The following is a 20,875-nucleotide window of genomic DNA, read 5'->3' as shown; positions in this document are numbered from 1 at the left end:
ATTTGGGTGAAATCATGATTAACTTTATTATAATATATTTCAATAAACTTTTCTTAAGCTGCGTTTACATGGGGCGTGAATTTGAGAGTGAACCACGCCACGCCACCTTCGTTCATATCTCATGACTGAAAATCAAACATTGTTTGATTCTATCACGTTTGGGTCGTGGGGCCGAAAGCGTGGTTCACTCTCGTGATTCATGTCTCATGTAAACCTAGCTTTAATGATATCCCATCATCTTCTTGTCTAAGTACCTCAAGAACTTAAGGGTAAAATTAATACGGTTATTATATTACTAAAAAGTATACATATAAGAGTGGTTGTTGGTGGAAAATAACATTTTTGTGATACTACTGACCCTTTGGAATTTAAGATTTTCATTCCAACTCAGTAATTTAAATATTTAAATAAGCAGAAATTATAAACAATTTTGATTCAAAAAATTGATACAAGTAAGTAGCCTTACTGAATTTGATAAATTTTATTCACATTATATGAAAGTAGTGTAGGTTAGATGTCAATAAGGATCATATACATGACATTAACAAATGAAAAATTAGTAGTTCTTATTTAAAATGCTCAATCTCTGTTTGTTCTAAATATTCAAGTTAAAAAAAAATTAGAGAAAATAAGTTTTATTTTCAAATTTGTAATCATTTATTTTGTTAAATGCTTAAAATATTTATTAAATTTGTGAAAATTTAAAATATTATAAATATTACTACTCAGTTCAAAATTATTATTATTAAAACTAAGTAAGTAAAATTAAACAGCATTAATTTAACAAGTTTCCTACAGTTTTTATTTATATATGCCACAATAGTCTTTGATACAATAACAATTATTTAATAATTATAAAATTGATGATCTAAATGTTTTCGATGATGATGTGTTCTTATTTAGATTTAAAATATTTATATTTGAGTTATTCATTAGCAATTAATACTTCCAAAATGGGTGTAATATTAATAGCTATGATTTGCACACATATCACAACATATATAAATAAATAAATTATTTTACTTAAAATATGGTAATTAACAATAATAATATAATCCAAAGGTAAATTATATTTTTTCCTTCGTGTCCTTCAATGTTTTCTTTAACAAAAACCAGGGTAGCAATAATAAAATGCCTCCAATGCAATATGTAATCCTTGGACCAATAGACCAATATACTAAAATACAAAAAAATATATAAAATAAAATAAAATATAACTCAAATCAAAGAATACTTTAAAATTATAAAAACTAACATATTGAAGCAAACACTGGTCCAACAGCTCGAGCTAAAGCACCTAAAGAACGGAATGTACCCATTGCTTTGCCTTTATGAGAGTTAGATCCATAATGTGATGCTAATGTAGTCATGCACGGAACAACAATAGAGGTAGCTGAAAAATAAAATGCATTTTAATAAAAAGTCTAATTTAATTATTTGAAAAGACTAATTAATTCCTTACAAACGGCATAAAGAAATAAACCAAAAACAAAAAGTGGAGGCGATTCAGCCATTCCAACACATATGAACGATGGAGCTATGAGTAAAAGTCCCTAAAACATTAAATAACATTTATTGAAATAATTAAACGCTGATAGTTAAATTTAAATTTAAATTTTTACCAAAGTGGCAGTTTTAGCTGTACGTGCTGGAGGTATTCTTCGAACCCAACCACCCTGTAAGATAGCCATGGTAATACCAATGCCAAAAAACATCCAACCTTGTTGCATCGAGGTATATCCAAATTTATTATGGGTCAAAAATGTTAATGTAAATTCTAAACCAGAATATAGGAATAAATAAGTAAAATAGACAGTACCCAAAGTGCGTAACTTCTTAACATCTAAAAATTAAAAAACAAAATAAATACATATATTAGTAAATGCAGATAAATTACAATAATTAAGTTAATAACTATTACCTTCAGATGGAACAACACCATCTAAAAGCTTAAATTTGAATAAATCTATCACATTAATGTATGTAAATGCTTCAGACAATTTTCCAGCAACTGAAGAAGCTCTATTTTTCTAGGAAAATAAAATAAACAAATTTTGAAAAATTATTTCAAATTAATGTATTAAAAATAATAATTCATTACTTTTGGAAGTGATTCGTTAAATGTGAAAGTTACAAAAATGATATTAATAATAGTCAAAACAACTGCAAGTAAAGCAGGTTGAACGAACCAGGCCCCTTCTTGACCATGAGACCATTTAGCATACCCTGCTCCTATCATAGGACCAAATACAAATCCCACTGAAAATGCTATTCCAATCATTGCCTAAAAAGTAATAATTAAACAAAAATATAAATATTTATACATGTAATTTTCATATTATTTTCATTACATTATTTAAAAAATAATATGTGATCAATTTATAATGCATGGACAACATAAAATTACAATTCTATAAATTTAAATTGTTTTAAAAAAATAAATAGTTGAAAAAGTTATTTAGTAGGTACTAATTCTATATTTCCATCATCATGCAATTTGCATCACTAGTTTCTTATAAAAGTGTAACATTAATATATATATATAATAATTAATAATTATACTTTATTATATTATGATTCAATATTATTAAATTCAAATAGAAAATTATTTTAAAAACAAATTCCTTATAATATTATATAATATTTAAACCAGAAATAATTGTAGCTTAGATCTTTTGCTTAAGACCAAATTAAAACATATTTGTTTTTATAGATAAAAATTAAGTTTTAATAACTGACAAAAATGTATTTACCATTCCTCTTCCACGCTTTTCTGGTACATATACATCTGTAACAATAGCCATTGATAAACTAACATTGCCTTTACTGAGACCACCAATAATACGTGACCAAACAAATAAAGAAAATGTTGTTGCTTTTGACCATATTATGTAAGAAGATAAAATGCCTACCTAAAATAATATGTATTACTTCAGGAATAAATATGCAGATAAATACCATTGCAAAGAACTTACCAAACATAAAATCATGACTGGTTTACGTCCATAAACATCGCTTATTCCACCGAGAATAGGTGATGAAGCAAATTGTAAAAATGAAAACAATGAACCCAGTATACCTATATGATTCAATTTTATTATTTATGTTCCAAATTATGTTTTTAAATTTAATCGTATTACTTACCGCCAAATAAAACTCCATTAAACTTATCTGGTACACCAATAGTTTTTTGAAAGACACTGATATGTTGTTCCAGCCATTGATACAATCCACCAGAGTCATTTTGTTTATAATAGTCTAGTAATGATGGGAAAAGTGGTAATATCATGGTAAATGCCAGTAAATCAAATAGTAATGATATAAACACCACATATCCGGTAGCATTTTGTGAGCTTTTTGTCGCCATATGGACGTTAGATACAAGTTTTAATACAATTCACATTAAATAGTTAGCGTAAGTGAATAATTGGATGTAACAAAATACAATTGCAGTATTATGTATGTGTATGTAATAGTTGTTTATTATGTCAAGTTTTTGTTCGAGTAACTCAAAATAAAAATAAAAAGTTAAAAAAATGGACTTTAAACCTGTTACATAATGATAATTACACCTACACACCAGTGCCACAATCCACAGGTACAAAACGAAATATCTACTTTCACTTTACTACTAGGTACCTATTAATACTAGAAAGTTGTTTATCAGTTTTTAATTGTATTTTACGAAAAGTGTTTCGTTAATATAAGAAAAAATAATAGTATTAACACAATGTTTATGAAAAATGCACAAATACATTACAACATTTTCGATTACATTTTCTAAGAATTCCCAACTCGATAAATTATAGGTAGTTAAATTTCATATTTTTATATTTTATTTAATCAAGATTCTTATTTAAAAGTTGAAATGCGCGTTTTAAGATTGATAAGATAAATTTATTCTTTAATCCATGTTTCCAAACAATTTAGTATTTACTATTTTGTGGCTTATCGGCTGTTATCTGATTATAACAATCGATGATTTAAAATTAAAAATTTGAAAAAGAATAATCATAAATGACTAAAGACTTGAAAGTTTAAACTTCAATAATCGACAAAAATTGCAAATAACTATATATTTACTATAGCTTGTCCGATGACGACGTCGACTCATGATTTTAAGCTCTTGTAGTTTGTTGATCACAATACATATTATTCATTGATTAATTATTAATATGTCTATTTTAAGGATGATAAAGTAATAATAATATCTATCTTTTTAATTTATATAAATTAAACAGAAAAACTAATACTGTAACCAACAATTATTCTAGTTAAGTAGAAATAAAAGAATAATATATTCTTACATTTTATTTATCTTTTAGAACAAAATTTAAGAATTCATGGTATCGTTTTAAAAATTATTTCTTCAATTATGTATATACTCAAAATGTAACCTATGAACATACGTGTGATATATTACTGGAGCCCTTATTTAAAATTGTTGACAAATATACTGCCATTTTTGGAAAAGTAAGTTATAATTAATATATTTATGAAAAGTAACATTTATTTATTTCTAAAATGTTATCTAATTTAAATTATTACTTTATTTTAGATTATGGTTATTCTAGTGATTGTATTAACGACATTTGTTGTTGTCATAGCTTACTGGATTGGTGTACCATATTGGTGGAATAATAATAAACTTTTAACAGTATTCTTGTTAATATTTGGAAATTGGTTATTAATAAATGTTATATTTCATTATTACATGGGAGTTACTACACCACCTGGATTTCCTACTTCAGTATATAATTTTCTTCTGTTTAATAACCGGCTAATAAATAAGAATATTAATTGTTTGTGCATTTTCAGAACTGTTTGATATATAATGATGTAACCATTTGTAAGAAATGTGATTCTCCAAAGCCACCCCGTACACACCATTGTTCAATTTGCAACACGTGCATCCTCAAAATGGATCATCATTGTCGTATCCTTATATAATATTAAATATATCCATAATATATTACAAATTATTCTTACTATAATTAACTGAATTTTTAAAATATACTATTGTGTTCATTAAGTAGTACATATTAATTAAATTGGTTGAATATATTATAAAAGTATAATTTGTATGTAAATGTCTACAATGTTTACACCCCCATAATGATTTTTTCCCAAGGTAGGATTAGCGTAAACTCCATTACCTCAAATCTTCAACTTTTTTAGAAAATGTATTTTCAGCACCTTTTTGTTTTTATTATTGAATTATACATAATAAATATATTGTATACAATAGATATTTTAAATATTATCAAAATATTTTTCTTAAGTATATCTTAAAGCTTGGATAAACAATTGTGTTGGATTTTATAACCATCGTTACTTTTTTCTCTACATGGTCTACATGACATTAGGTTCATTATTTTTGATAACATTTGGAGCAGACATAGTTTTCACAGAAGTTTTCTATAAAGAAGAAGATCCAGTAGGGCATCCAGTTAAAGTCAATACTTCTTTACCAAAAGTAAGTTAAACTTAAATATTAAGACTATATATGGATTAAAAATATTATTATTTAATATTCAGGCAGATTGGGTTTTAACATTTCAAGATGAATATGAAAACCACAATTTTGATATTGATCATGTTGCAGAATGGAGATTTTGGTGTATTATGGTCATAACTTTTATAACATGTGGTAATTTTTAATCAACTTCAGTTACTATTTGTATTTTATACAACAAATTATTTCAGGAGTATTTATCGCGTTAGCTATTTTAACCACGTGGCATGGTCTATTAATAAGTTATGGCGAAACAAGCATTGAAGGGCATATAAATAAATTTGAAACAGAAAGATTGTCAGCTATAAACTTTGAATATGTTAATGTTTATGATTATGGTATGAAAATGAATTGGATTATCTTCCTTGGACTACACAGTGGAAGGTAAATTTCACAAGTAATAACTGTTTTAATTTCAAATAGAAAAACATATAAATAGAATTATATTATGTAAATGCTCAAGCTTAGATAACCCTCGTGTTAAAAGTTTTAAAATGTACGTCATATACAATAGGCAAATAACATACTTGTATTCAGCAGAACCAATTTTGTATTGTTAACTTTAATAGTAGAATGAACTGACTTATTATAAAACTTGAAAGTAAGAAAATTATCTGTATTTGAACATTGATTTCGTAAGATATTTAAATTTTTATGCGAGTTATGGGCATGTAAAATATTACAGTTCAAAAAAATATCTCGCTTAAAAATTAAAATATTGTAAACAAGTATGTATCAACACGAAAAATGAAGTACCTTCAAATTTGATAGTTAACTACAAGCATGTTCTGTGCTACAAGGCTAGGCTTTAGGATGTCCTTATAAATTACCTTTGTATTTTAAACATATAATAAAAAAAAATTTGTCCATAAAAATTACAATAAACAATTTAATTACTTTTTTTAGAAATTGGAGACATATTGTATTTCCTTCAACTCATAAACCTATAGGAAACGGATTCATATGGCCAACCAAAAATGATATATTTGAAGTGTTTTATTATTATAAACAGTAAATATGTAATGTAAGTGTTCAATATATTTATGATAATGTTCTAATTAATAATACATAATGACTAACTTATAAAAAAGCATTGACATGTTTCTAAGAGTGGGTTGTATGTTAAATTGGAAGCAATAATAAACTAGGTGCACATTTAATTATAATTTAAAAAAAAGTTTAGTCTAATATAGTTGTTTTGATATATTTTCAATACCAAATGATTATAAAAAAAATTATTAATTTGTTATTAATAAAGATAGTGATATACATTTATTATGTCTTAATATTAAGCTTATTTAACGTTTGTAATAATATGTAGTTTTTAGAACAACCTAATTAATAGTATGAAACGAAATGAAAGAAAAATAGTACATTAAATATTTCTACACTCTTCAAACATTGCAATTAGAGGACAATATATATTTTATACTCGTAGCGGGGTGATAAATGTATTTTACAATGATGTGTTGTTTTTTTTTTTTTTTTAATCTACTTAAGCATCTTTTCTGGTAGGAAAGTGAATCTAGTTGGTACTTTGGGGATCAAAAGTAAAAAATTCCCAGTAGTTTTCATAAGCATAGTGAAAAACAAATTAAGGAAAATAGGGAAGTTTTATGCAATCAGTTTGGTATGATTCAAAAACAAATAACTGTAGAATATTCACAAATGTTTTATCACTGTGATATAATGCTGCTTACAATGTCAGACAAAATCTAAAGGTTTGCTCGCTAACACGGGACAAGGCTAGATTAGTAGATTACCATGTCAATCAATTGACAATCTAATTATTATATAACTTCAAGGAAGTCAGACGTCTTAAGCGTCTGAAACCATACAACTTGGTCTAAGATTTTAAATTAAGGCAGGAGCCACTTCAATGGAAGTGACTTCATCAGTCTGTAAATTATATATAATTTATACCTAGTATGTAACATAATATATACAATAATTGTTAAACAAATTTATAAAGACTTAGGGTTATTAAAATTTTTTTATGCAATTAAGATTTTAAAATTTTCAAAATAGCTTTTTTATAGATTTTTTTTTTTAAACAGTTTTAAAAATATATATATTAAAATTGAATGAAAATCGACCAAGTTTAAACAAATTAAGTTGTTGAATAAAAGTTATGTTAACAAGACACGAATCACATGATTTAATAATTTAATCTATCACGCGGATATTTTTATAACAATCTACTTTATATCTATTTTGTTTTACGTTGAAAAAATGATTTATACGTTCTCAGTACATGATTACATTGACATGGTAAAAAGTAAAATTTGCGTTATAATCATTGGTGCAATTAGGGGGGGGGGGGTACTTTGGGCCCTTAGCACCCCCTACAAAATCGTTTGGTATTAGGTCCCATTGAGTCACAAAAAAACCTGGAGCTTAAGCACCTCCTAGTTCAAATGTCTAGTTGCGCCAATGGTTATAATGTTACAATTAATACATTTTTGTTAAGCTCCACTAATACTTAGATACTTATAGACTGTCATAATGAAATCCGCGTTTTATTTGAGACTAATTAAATTGAGTTATTCGTGTTTTGTTATATAACTACCTATTAACTACCAAAGTATATTATTTTAACGAAGTAAACAACTTAATTTGTTTTAATTTAGTCTATTTTCACTTTCGCTCTTAATAAATTTTTTTCAAAAGTGTTTTAAAAATAACATCAAGAAAATGGCCATCTTGAAAATTTAAAAAACTTAATTGCATAAATTTTTTATGAATTTTTGAAAAAAAAATTGAACTTATGCCATTCAATTAGAATTTCAATACTTATTACTGTCAAAAAACTGCATTTAAATATATTGATTTTCCAAGGAGTTACTAACTATATGGGTGGTATTTTTGGGACATACCTACTGTATTATTATATTTTATATTATACACAATGACATTTACAAATGCAATTTTTTCGGCAAAAATGAATTTAATCTACTGTATTACTAATGTTTAATAGTAAAAAAAATTACTCTGATAACAGTAATATCATAAAATATACTTAGTAATGTAGGCTGAAAAACTGTCTTAAGTCAGAATTGTTTTTCTGTGTACAATGATTTTATATCTTTAAAATCAAATTGAACACATTACAGTGACCCACACGACACATAATATACAGTGAAGCGGTGCCCACTTGCCCACCTTTTTTTATTTATACTTCAAGAACATAATGGGCCCCACTGAATATGTTTTGAATATTAATATTAACATACATGAATAACATTAAAAATATGAAATTGAATAATATAGTTTTAATTATTTACAAAAATCTTAAATACAAATATAAAAATAAGCTATTATTAAATAATAAATTATTTATCATAATGCATAAGTTATCTTATTTTTAGGGCCAAACAATTTGTTCTATCCAAGGTAAAAATGCTGAAACTTTAGTGTATACACCTGGTGAATTTTCTGTTGCACACAATTTTCCAAATGATGTTATCCCAATTAAATTGAAAACACATGCATTTTTCTCTGATTTTACTACGAGTGGTCCGCCAGAATCACCCTAAATAGTAAGTAATAGTTCAATTAACAATATTTATTCATTCAGTTTAAATTCTATTGGCTTGTGATAATTTAATACATAATTTCACTTACTAAACAAGTATCATGTCCTCCAGCCAAATCTCCAGCACACAACATAGAATCTATAATACCTCTATTTAGGGTTCTTGTTTTGCTTTCTCCTTCATATAATTTACCACACTGCCGATTATTTATTAAATTTAAATCTACTTTTAATAAATGATCACTTGAGCGATCGCCTAAATCAAATAAATTAATATTTAACATGTTTTAAAGAAAAAAACTGAAATTACAGATTAAGTATTGAATGCCTTAAATTACCATATTCAATGCTTCCCCATCCAGTCGCAGTAACTTTTTGAGAATAATTGATATTGTCATTATTGTTAAGACAAGCCGGGCGAATGTGGTTATTTAACTTAACTTCATTATCTAAACGTAATAGTGCAATGTCATTATACTTAGATGTATTAATATAATCAGGATGCACAATGGTTTGATCCACCAAAAGTTCTACTGGATGAGCTCCATCATCATTAGTCTGTAAATTCAAATCTCCCAATCTCACTCGTTCTGGCAACCCTCTGTCAAACATTATTCAATATTAAACGTATATTTTGGCATAATATGTAAAAATACATATTGTAGAAAAAGTATACTTGTATACTTCTATAGTTCTACAAATTCAATATTGATAATGATTCATATCATTTATTTAATTGCCAGTTGGTAGGTTTTAACACCAAATAAGTTATCAACTTACAATGTGCTATGCGTACAATGAGCAGCTGTCAACACAAATTGTTCACTTATTAATGTACCACCACAATTCCATGAAGTTCTAGAGCCTGCGCGGAATCCTACTGCCACCTACAAATTATATAATTGTATAAATTATAAATTTATATTAAAATTGTATTATTTCAGCCACATCATACCATATGTGGGAATTCTCCTAAATCGGCTTTAGTTCCACCAACAATTAACCCAACACTTTTTGAATCACATTTTTCTATTGACACTGGCTTTGATGCTGTGCCAATTGATAGAGGCAATACAGAAACAGTTGTTCTCAGTGCTTTTGAATATTCTTCGCATTCTGTGATAAAAATTATTATTTAATGCTTATCATTATTTTTGCTAGCCTAAATTTAATTTTACTTTTTTCACTGATACGTTTATTATCTTCATTTGGGCTATTTTCATATTCATAATATTTTTTGGTTGTGGTTGTAAATGTTGTGTCAGTTAAATCATCAGGAAACAATATACTGCTACTAGATTTATGGTTAGTATTTTGACTTGGCCTCTTATTTTCTTCATAACCACTATAATTAATTTGACTGTTTGGAAGCGGTGAATTATTTTCATTATTCCCTGTGCTATAAATATGCTGTGGTTTTTTAGTGGTTGTATAATAATTAGGATTGTTATTTTGATTTGATTCATATGTTTCTTGGCGTGGTTGATTATCATATTGATTATAATTCGGTCTTTTGGGTACAAAACTTTGGTATTTATTGTTATTTTGAATTTGTGGATATGTTTCATAGTATGGTTGATTGAAATTATTATTTTGATTCTGACTTACAGGCCTCTGTTTTTCATAATTAGGATAATTGTAATAATTTTGAGGTATATTAGTAGTTTGGTCACTGCCATACATAATATTTTCATTGTTTGAATTTGGTTTATTATTGCTGCTATAAAACCCATATTCATTTGTAGGACTAATAGGTGTAGGCCTATTTTTATTAGGTATAATAACTACACTTTGTTCATAGTTTTGATAAGGTCTATCTTCAACAAACTCCATAGTATTTGAACTTTGATGTAAAACATTACCTAGAAAATTAGGAATGTTTTGTTTTTGATGATAAAAAAAATTTGTATTTGCGATTGGATTTGGTTGTAATACAGGTGCATGAAAGAAGTCGGGATTAAAACCTGATGGAGGTTGTATAGATCGGTCCTCTTTTTGATCGTTACTTAAAACATTTTTAGCACAGCAAATAATAGTCTGTTTAGGATTACATATAGCTCCTAAATCAGTATCTCTTTGACATTTGCTTCTATATTGACAAAATCCAACAATACCATTTTTGTTTGTACATTCATCACCAATTTCTGTAAATAATAAATTATACACATCACTGCATTAGTATATCGCATATATATATACATAATACATTTTCATTTAAAACTTTAAAAGAACAAAACATAGAAATAAATTCTTTATCATAAAATGTAATTAATTATTACGTTAATTAATTGTTTGTCATTTCTATGAGAATTTTAAAAAAATTAGTTTTACAAATATGAAAAAATGAACTTTATAGGTGAACCTTCAGATATTTACATACTGTTCCGCATATTGAACTTTTTTTTTAAATTATTAATTATTTAGATTGGTAACAGTTATCATGTATAATTAAACGTATTAATTGTAGACTATACTAACACAGAATATGTTAAATTTATTTTTACCCCCAAAGTTGCTCATAATAAGTACCTATAAGAGGATTATTATCAAAATAGCACCCACCACAAAAAAAACCCTAGATCCTCTGCTGTTTCGACAGTTTATTAAATAATGTACTATTGTTATTCAATATGATCAATCTGGTAAACTTTGGGCTGAAGTATAACTATTTGGACAATACCAGATATAGTTAATCGTTGTCAATTATCATCAATATAATATTCAAATATGTTCTCAACAAAATAAAATAAGTCTTGAGATTTTTCATTTTACATTTTCAAGTATATATTTTATACAATTGTACATGTAATATACTAATATACTAATATCAATATTATAATAAGTTATTACATTAAGACTTGTCATTATAATTGATTTATTATTTAAAAACCTGAACGGAAAGAGGATAGGTAGTTACTAGTTAGGTCTGTGCGAGTAGCAGTCTAGACATACCGATTATAATATTATAATATTATTATACTCTACAAATATCTCAATTATACGTTATATCTACGTATATAAATAATCTACGGACAGATTGAAAATCGAATTCATTTTTTTCAGTCTAATAACGTCTATTTAGATCCTAGAATCACGATGCCTCCATATAGGTTATATAATATACTTATATAAGGAGACTTTATATGGACGTCATAATAGAAACATTACTGGGTAATAACTACTAACTAGAAACCCCCATGGCGGTGGCACTGAAGTGTTTAATATATACATTGACATCGTACATCAAGGGGCCCCCTATCATCCCCCTTTTTTAATATAAGATTTAGTTCAATCGAAGCACCTACATATAATGCAATGTTAAATCATTTTTTACGTTTTAATGTAAATTTTGGAATCCCCTGCAGTGTCATACGTCTCTACGGCGGGCTCCACATCTAAAGAATCTACTATGACATATGTCAGATAAATTAGGACATTAGGTGATCGGCGCCACTGCCCCACGGTACTCTCTTGCAGTTGTGTAGGCCCTACTATAGCGAGCAAAGATACGCGACTGAACGACTATAGTAGTAGTCGTTATACGACTGTACCGCTAAGCCGCTAAGGCATTACAATGTAATCTACAATGATAATCATAATTTTCGATAGTTTAATAGATTATTATATTATTGTTATTATACTTTAATCAGTAATCTAATAACTCTAATGTAAGATAAACTTTCCCGATGTAATACATAATGATTAATCATATGGTCGGTTATAATATAATGTATACGTTAAAATGTTATATTTATATAATAATTAAATAATCGGAAATATTTTAAATTAAATAAATATTTCAAGGCCCCCTAGGGGGCCGCAGCCCCCAGGTTGAGATGCACTGGTGTGGGCCGTAACTAGGTAGTAATAAATAATAATACTAATGCAGGTAACGTATACCTATAAAACTGTATCATGATTTCATAATATGATTTCAGAATTTCAGAACGTGAATCAACTATGCTTATACCACTCACTAAGATAAAATTCTATCTTTGTCCGTATGGTTTGTACAAAATAATTAATATTCCTGTACCTAACTATTTTACTGTAGGTATTTATATAAATTAACGACATTCGGATTTTTAAAAACAGTAGTAGGTATTTAAGAAGTATTATACAATTTACAAATTTAATAATATAATAAAGTCATACTGTACCTACCTATAGGAACATTATATTTACGTGATAGAATAATGTATTAGTGTGGCCTTGGTACCAAATACCAATGGTTATATTGGTTGATATTGAGTAAGGATATTATTATTATGAGGGAATTTTTTTGCGATATTAGACCGATTCACTGGTAATTATTAGGACTTCTGAAGTTCTGAAGCCTGGTGTTAGTGTGTTACGTATAAGCTATAAGACAAAAACACGAATGCAAATTCGCTCCAACAAGTGTGGTGCATCAATGTGAGATTGTGACCTTCAACTATTAATCTCCGAGTAAAGTTAACACAAAATCGGATGCGACATTTGGATAATGGTTTGAGACTAGTATTTATTATGAGCTACCTACCTATGTATGGTAAAAAATAAACCCAAACTTAACGTATGCAGTATACGTAATTTAATAAATGCGTATTATAGTCGTTTTTATGAAAACCATTATAATTGTATAGGTACGTATTAAATGAAATTACCATATAAATGGACTTGTTGTTCTATAAACTCGAATAATTATAACCACTGGAATGCAGTTAATGGTATAAAATGTATGTACTTATAGGTAATAGGTATATCCGTATAATATATAGACATCAACACTATTATGTTGTTATATATTGTGACACTTAATAGCTGCTTGAATTAACGTATCTCAAAATTAACAGTTAATAATGAAGACAAATGAACATCGAAATAGGGTCCGCGACCTCCCTAGACGATGCATGATTAGTAGATTTTTCACAAAACATTTAATTTTTTAGTTGTACCTAAAGATTGCAGTGTTTTATATTTAAGCTTTTTTCAGTTATTGGGAAACTAAAAAGTGAAATGGTGTTCTGAAAAGTCTTCTGCAAGAGGTATTACTGGTTTGTTTTCGTGTATTTTGAACGCATATTTTACTTTGTACAAGTAATTTTAGAATTTTTCCAGTACTTTTGGGGAGCATCTAAAACGTAACCACCAGCTTTTAATTAAACCAAAAACCTTAACCATTTTTAGCCTCCGAGATTTGGTAAAAATAAATTTTTTAATTCCATAGGTTGTGTTAAAATTAAAAATATAGATATATCTATAGGTATACCATGTGTCCGTCTGGCCCACCCGGCTATCGCCGGGGGCCCTAGCTAAATGGGAAAACAAATTAAGTTTACTCGTGATTCCCAAGAATTCTTTTTTATGTCATAAATGACAATTATATATACTCATATATAAATAATATTATGACTAGGTATATAATAGCCTCCCTTGAAAAAAAATTAGAAAAATAGCCATTTTGTAGTGTTATTAGTATTACTTACCTAATTTATAATTTGAAAAAAATTTGAATTTTGAATAAATAAAAACAACTTTGAAAAACCTGCAAAAAAATGTTAAGCTGTTTTTGAAATCTCCATCGCAATAGCCTGCAACGACACTGTACATAGGTACATATAATAATATATGATATAGTCCTATAATACAGCGTGTCCCGAGAGGATTTACCCATGATCTCCTGAGATATTAAATATATCATAAATCGGTTTTTTTATTAGACTCGCAGAGACAAGGACTACACATATTTTATTTCTTAATTTAATTAAATTATTTGGTAAATAGATTTTTTTATTTTTGAAACAATTGAAGATAGCCATTTTATAGTTTATTTTCGTGAACATTTTGACTTTTCAACATTTTATTTTCATCAATCTCATGATTTTTAATATTTTTTTTGTTTATAGGTAAAATGGCAAAAAAATCGGTTTTTTCCAGGCGGCGAGTCCCCTTTACAGCTAATGGGTGTATCCTCATCTAGGACCCTCTGTATATAATATTGAAATGAGCAAAAACAAGACAATGTCTTTATATCTAATTTTTTTAGATTCTGAGCAGTATGTTAGTACTAATTAGAGGGAGCAATGAATTATGTAATATGTAACTTATTAGCTTTAAACAATTTTAATCAGTAAAAAAAAAAATTGAATAGGTATTTTAAATTTTTATATTTATTTTTTTTTAAGTTAAAATATTTATTGATACATGTTTAACAGCTTGTTAAAATAATTTTAATATTTTATTAGATATATCATTAAATTCTCACTAACAAATAGATAATAATATAGATATGTATATTGTATATACGCTATATTATTTCCTGTGTGAATCATTTATCGAAAATTTGCAACTATATACACTTCTGTATCCTAAATATATTATTATACATTACAGGAAATTGTGTGATTGATTTTATTTTATTTTTAAAAAAAATTTTCGCAGTTATTACGCAAATGGCAAGTCCTGTTTTTACCAAATGATACCATGGTACCAAACATTCAGCTAGTCTTATATAAATATAGACCTTAGTCCAATTACAATGTTAACACTATGTCACTATCTAAGTATAAAACAAAATGTTTAGCAAGATTATTTTTATTTTTATTTTAGAACTACTAGTAAAAACTATGATAGTTCGACAATTACAATATTAAAATTACATAATTAAAGTATATGATAATTTTAAGATTTTAATATAACTATTAGCTATTTACATATACCTACGAATATAATATGACAGGTATGAACACTGCTCAGGAATAGTTTATATCGAAACGACAAAGTGAATCAGGAGATTCAGTAATTGCATTTTGAATTCGCCACCAATGTAAACATTAAACAATTTGTTGAAACTTGAAACCCTACTTAGCTATAGGCCAAGGTTGTTTACGAGTTACGTCATAATATTAGCATATATACGTTGTACATAAAAAAATCCATTTCTGGAAGATATAATTGATTAAAAAATATCATTAAAGCAAAAGCCACAGAACTAAGTAAGGTAAACACAAGCGATAAGCCTCCCTCGTATGCATGTATATATACAGGGGTTGCTTGACTATAACTGCTCGAGTGGTTAGGAACTAGATAATATGGATACACAATATTTGAGAGAATAGTGCGATCTGTTGAACATTTTCTAAGCGCAATATATAATTTTAATTTCAACAAAGTAACTAATTATAATCGAGGTTTAAATTCGTCGAGTAATCAATAAATTAACAGTTACTTGTATGTTCTATCACAAATTTGGCTGTAGGAGAGTGAGTGTCGATGAGTCTTGGATAACTATAAACATAGATACGATCAGGGACGGATCTAGATTCTAGGGGGGCCTAGAGGCCCAGGCCTTCCCAGACATAATTTTTTTTATAATTCTATGTGTATGATAATATAATATATTATACATAACTATGGACTGTGAATCCAATATTGTATGATATAAAAATATTTAAATTAAGAATAAAGTGTATATTTTAATTGTATTTGTGTTGTAAAAAAATTGTTGCCCCCCTCCAGATCTTTGTCATGAATCCGTGCCTGTCTCCTATACTAACAGAACAATAATAAGCTATACCTAATACTTTTCAAATCGCTTCTGTGTAAGTATGTAATATACTAATATGCATAATGTATATTATATAATATGTGCGTGTATATGTGTTCGTGCATTCAACAATAATATCACTTCAATATAATAAAATATAATATGATGATAATACATTGATGATAGATATTGAACTTCATAAATATCTTAGAAATTATTTATTCATTTTTCGACTAAAGCTATAATATAATTTCAAAATTAAAAAATATTCTTCACACGACGTACCTTGCTCAAGTGCCTGACAATAATTCACAAAAATCAAAACACCGATTGTTTTCCAGATATGTATACAATGCATATTATTATGTTCGTTACTCGTACAAGAACAATGATAACATATAAACTAAGTTATATTTATGTGCGAGTAGTATAATATTAAAATATGTACATACTGCACTTCGACACCACTAGTTTGCCGACTTATACAACGAGACTAACGATGACCATTTGGAATAAATTGATAGCGAATAAACAAAATGAACAGAAATCCATACTGGTTTCCCCCCTTAAACTATTTCATACATTTTATGTGAGGATATTCATTTATACTGGATGCCCTACCACCTGTTCATAAACGAGGATAGCGTGCATTAAAGCCTGTTATACTATAGGAAATGAATTATCTAATTTTTGGAAAAACCTTGAATATTAATCATCATAACACAATAATATGTTTGTTTTCAGAAAAAATTGATTTAAATACAAAAGTATATAAAACATACATATATATATATATACCTAATACTGTATTATGTTTGTTTTATGTAATTAATAACTAAATATGTACCTATTATTATTTGTTAAAATGCTAAAAAAAAAAAAATATCGTCTGGAATGTAAATGACACATGCTTATACAATTTAATACCACTTACAGACCTAAGAGGGTACAACAATTAATAACAGCGTATAATGAAATTTATTCTTCTGACTTGTAAAACAAGTTAATGCACCACAGTTATAAAATATTGGCCTCAGGTCTCCAAAGTGATCTCAACGTACAATTTCACAAAAATAAACCCAAGAACTTGTAGGTACAAAATAAGACACATTTTATCAAGAATTGTTTTTGACGTCAGTTTATTTAACACGCAATTCAGAAATTAAGATAGCTTTTAAAAAAATAGCATGTCCAATGTCTATAATCCGCATATAATGTATAATTGTATACATATAATAGGACAATGATAAAGTTTTTGAACTTATGTTTGTGAAAAGGTTCATGATCACGTAAAATTAACGAGTGATTAATCAGTAACCGTTTGAGAGTTTAGCTCATATTATATTATTTATTAAATTTATAAAAATAATAATGTACCATTTGGTCCGTGCGCAGTGATAAAATTGTAAATGATATAGTATGTTACTATATTATGTTCCTTAGGTTTGTGAAAACATTTATTTTTCGTTTGTCATATTAGCAAAAATGTGTTTGTTAGATGCGCGTATTGCGTATGCTTTAGACACGGTGGCCCATGGTGTTGGCGAGTTGCGTATCCATTAGATACGTTGGTCAATACTTCAATAGTGAATTTTTATTTCATTTTTAACGAAGTGCGGAATTTTAACGCAAATAGTGATTGAGCGATGTCAGAAGCGGAACGCATCGTTTGGTGTGCGGGTTTTTGAATATGGCGCAGTAGTTCGTTGAGAAAAATGGATGTTGACACATAATATATATTACGATTGTCTCAATTATAAAATAAAACGATTCTGAGCGTAGTCTAATATATCACTTGCTTCTATTTCTTCAATATTTTTGGACGGTTGTGACTTTTGGATAGTAATTTCATTTCGCTTAGAAACATGTCGCATGCCATGTCGGTGCGTCAACCTTTGGCGGCCGATCATCTCGTACTCAGCCGCCAACGTGCGGAACTGGGAGTTGAGTATGAAGCACACGGCGAACAAGTAACTATCGCGAATATGATCCAGGTGAACATGTTGGTCATCAACGTAACTACCTCGGTGGCGTACTGACGTTTAGGCGACCCATGCAGACATGAGGACAGTTGTAAACGGTCTCTGACATACTGGGCAGCCACAGGTTGTCGATGGTGGTTAATCTACACTTACGTGACGTCGGCGAACAACAGCGTGATGATCCACACGGCTAGCGTGCAGTAGCTGACCACGGTAAACGTCCGGAGCAGCGCGGATACTATGTCACCAGTCAACCGCTGCAGGGCGGCCGGCCGCACGCCGTGTACCGGTACCGTGCCACGTTGAGAACGGCCTGCGCCGAACGGTGTTGGTGGCCAGCACGATGGCGTTGAACGCACACGTCAGCCCGTTGAACGCCACCACGGCTAAGGACGCGTACCACCGCAGGTCGTTGGCTGACGTATACAACCCAGCTACCAGCTGTCCACGATCATTACCTCGAAGAGCGGTCAGGCCTGCAGCCGTATCGTCCTCATTGAACTCGTCCAAGGTTACGGTCACGGCCCTGTGTAGGTCCATCGTGGTCACGGCCTGCGCAGCGCGTGATGTGTCAGGCACGTTTTCGAGATCGCTTCAAGTTTTTGTTTTCGAACTGTGTAATGTCTTTTAATAATGAACGGTTTAAAATCATTAATTAAAATGCAATAAGGTGCTGCCTACAGGTATTTTTAATTGTGGTCTTAGTAGCCCTTATTCCAAGTCCCAGGAATAATATTATTTTTGAATTACAACAGAATATCTAAAAATCTATATTTTTCTTTAGAATATCCAATTTCGTCAAAATTTGCATGAACTTCAAATAGGCACCTCCTAATGACCTCAGTGGCGCAAAACTAGCCCATACCCGGCCCGCTACTGACATGTGGGAAATGTCCACTCTGCCACTCCAAATGACGCCTCTGTATGACCTATCCAAAAAAAAAGATTTCTTTGGGTTTCAATATGCAATACTTATATCAGAAAACTTATGTTGGTTATTGCTATTGGTTTTGGTATGGAGTGAATACATTTACCTATTATCAAACATTTAGGTAAGAACATTATCTGTGCTTATGCGTCGGTGATTTTTCAATATTTTAATTTGTAATATTTCACATACCAATATATTGCTTGAAAATTAAAATATTGAAAAATCGCCAAAGCTTAAGCACAGATAATGTTCTTACCTAAAATTTTTATAATACGTCAATTCATTCTAATATCAAAACTAACAGCACACTATTGAAACTACTGAATGACAATTTTCTATGTCGTATATACGTGTGTAAGACGGAGAGAACAAATGCATGGGTAGCAATTTTCTATAAATGTGATATAAATTTGAACTTGAATACTTATCAAAAAAATTGAAACTTGTTTTATTCTCGTGTTTTTATTTCTACATTATCAACATTTGTTTTTGAACTTCTATAATTTGCTATACAATTTGTCATTAATTGTTTAATACATTTATTTGCCTTATCTTGAATTGTATTTTTTTCAATGATTATTGTCATAAACTGTCAACAATATTACATTATTACCCATGGTCATTACTCAATATAGATAAAATATTTATCTAAACTCTCCAAAAATAAACATCACTGGTTATTCATTCGTCCCTATATTATATTAATATGGTCATTATGTAACGCCATAACAACCGATAAAATATAGGATGTAGCCGGACCTTTAATTTTAGGTCATTAACCCTGTAACTTTATGTCACTACAACCGGTCCTTAAGTATATAAACGATTTCTACAGTGTACGGTGTTAAAAGAAATATTGACGTTTCAAATGATTATAAATAGGTATTAGCCATTAGGTACAAGTTAATTTAGTAAACGTTACCTATATTATAAAAACTTAAAACAAAAATAAGCCACAAGTCCAACGTTTAACTGTAGAAGTAAAAAATACTCCAAAAGAAACGTAACGAATAATGGCAAAAATCAAAATCAAATGTCTTATATTATAATTTATGCAATATAATTACGAGTCTATCAATCTATATGTAGCTGAAATATATATATATTAGACCGATCACCGAAAGAAAAAAAAGTAAACGCCAACAAAATTCAATTGATGTTTTTGAGTTGAAATAGTATGAAAAAGTCTTACCTTTAGTAATTATTCCAAGAACTCATACATTTGGAGTGGCTGTTTTGGCGTAAAAACACTTAATAATGTTATCTATATTTTAAGCTATTTCTTATGGTCATAGCCCAAAGGCCATACACACACACACATATATTTACTATATATATTTTAGTTTACTTATGTACTAAATTCTATGATGAAAGAATAAAATGA

The 20,875-nt window shown here is 28.5% G+C and overlaps 3 protein-coding genes across 6 annotated transcripts; 1 reads left to right on the top strand and 2 right to left on the bottom strand.

The window, feature by feature from the left end:
- Nucleotides 1-697: 697 nt before the first annotated feature.
- LOC132938330 (major facilitator superfamily domain-containing protein 10) lies at nt 698-3,826 on the bottom strand. The gene is made up of 9 exons (XM_061005105.1): nt 3,145-3,826; nt 2,976-3,079; nt 2,754-2,912; nt 2,102-2,284; nt 1,922-2,030; nt 1,623-1,843; nt 1,463-1,553; nt 1,256-1,393; nt 698-1,177 (listed from the first exon to the last, which is right to left on the bottom strand). Exons 1-9 carry the CDS (start codon nt 3,365-3,367, stop codon nt 1,068-1,070), a joined length of 1,338 nt encoding a protein of 445 aa, XP_060861088.1. The 5' UTR covers nt 3,368-3,826; the 3' UTR covers nt 698-1,067.
- A 136-nt stretch (nt 3,827-3,962) lies between these two features.
- LOC132938332 (palmitoyltransferase ZDHHC16B) lies at nt 3,963-15,591 on the top strand. 4 transcript variants are annotated; one of them, XR_009663897.1, is made up of 11 exons: nt 3,963-4,198; nt 4,326-4,473; nt 4,559-4,750; nt 4,819-4,936; nt 5,295-5,476; nt 5,539-5,650; nt 5,707-5,899; nt 6,422-6,539; nt 8,884-9,054; nt 12,989-13,056; nt 14,939-15,591. XR_009663897.1 is itself a non-coding variant. In XM_061005108.1 (9 exons), the coding sequence occupies exons 1-8, from the start codon at nt 4,176-4,178 to the stop codon at nt 6,528-6,530; spliced, it is 1,077 nt and encodes a 358-aa protein (XP_060861091.1). In that variant the 5' UTR covers nt 3,963-4,175; the 3' UTR covers nt 6,531-6,539; nt 14,939-15,591. The 4 variants fall into 4 exon arrangements, 2 of the variants coding, with proteins under 2 accessions (XP_060861091.1, XP_060861090.1); XR_009663896.1 differs by lacking the exon at nt 12,989-13,056; XM_061005108.1 differs by lacking the exons at nt 8,884-9,054; nt 12,989-13,056.
- On the bottom strand, nt 8,766-17,751 carry LOC132938329 (serine protease Hayan-like). The gene is made up of 7 exons (XM_061005104.1): nt 16,864-17,751; nt 10,229-11,194; nt 10,006-10,166; nt 9,831-9,937; nt 9,389-9,651; nt 9,140-9,306; nt 8,766-9,047 (listed from the first exon to the last, which is right to left on the bottom strand). Exons 1-7 carry the CDS (start codon nt 16,934-16,936, stop codon nt 8,880-8,882), a joined length of 1,905 nt encoding a protein of 634 aa, XP_060861087.1. The 5' UTR covers nt 16,937-17,751; the 3' UTR covers nt 8,766-8,879.
- Nucleotides 17,752-20,875: the final 3,124 nt, after the last annotated feature.

The sequence above is a fragment of the Metopolophium dirhodum genome, chromosome 2 (genome assembly GCF_019925205.1).
Source record: "Metopolophium dirhodum isolate CAU chromosome 2, ASM1992520v1, whole genome shotgun sequence".
NCBI lineage: Eukaryota > Metazoa > Arthropoda > Insecta > Hemiptera > Aphididae > Metopolophium > Metopolophium dirhodum.
The sequence above is the reverse complement of the archived record's forward strand: the minus strand, read 5'-3'. Positions and strand labels throughout refer to the sequence as shown.

Excerpts from the sequence above, each read along its gene's own strand:
- LOC132938330 (XM_061005105.1), bottom strand. The coding sequence starts at position 3,367 with ATGGCGACAAAAAGCTCACAAAATGCTACCGGATATGTGGTGTTTATA. Across the intron at positions 2,285-2,753 it reads AAAAGCGTGGAAGAGGAATG|GCAATGATTGGAATAGCATT; the intron begins GTAAATACATTT and ends ATTACTTTTTAG. Across the intron at positions 2,031-2,101 it reads TTAACGAATCACTTCCAAAA|AAAAATAGAGCTTCTTCAGT; the intron begins GTAATGAATTAT and ends TTATTTTCCTAG.
- LOC132938332 (XM_061005108.1), top strand. The coding sequence starts at position 4,176 with ATGTCTATTTTAAGGATGATAAA. Across the intron at positions 4,474-4,558 it reads ATACTGCCATTTTTGGAAAA|ATTATGGTTATTCTAGTGAT; the intron begins GTAAGTTATAAT and ends ACTTTATTTTAG. Across the intron at positions 5,651-5,706 it reads CATAACTTTTATAACATGTG|GAGTATTTATCGCGTTAGCT; the intron begins GTAATTTTTAAT and ends AAATTATTTCAG.
- LOC132938329 (XM_061005104.1), bottom strand. The coding sequence starts at position 16,936 with ATGCATTGTATACATATCTGGAAAACAATCGGTGTTTTGATTTTTGTG. Across the intron at positions 9,307-9,388 it reads ATGGGGAAGCATTGAATATG|GCGATCGCTCAAGTGATCAT; the intron begins GTAATTTAAGGC and ends TATTTGATTTAG. Across the intron at positions 9,048-9,139 it reads GAGGACATGATACTTGTTTA|GGTGATTCTGGCGGACCACT; the intron begins GTAAGTGAAATT and ends CTTACTATTTAG.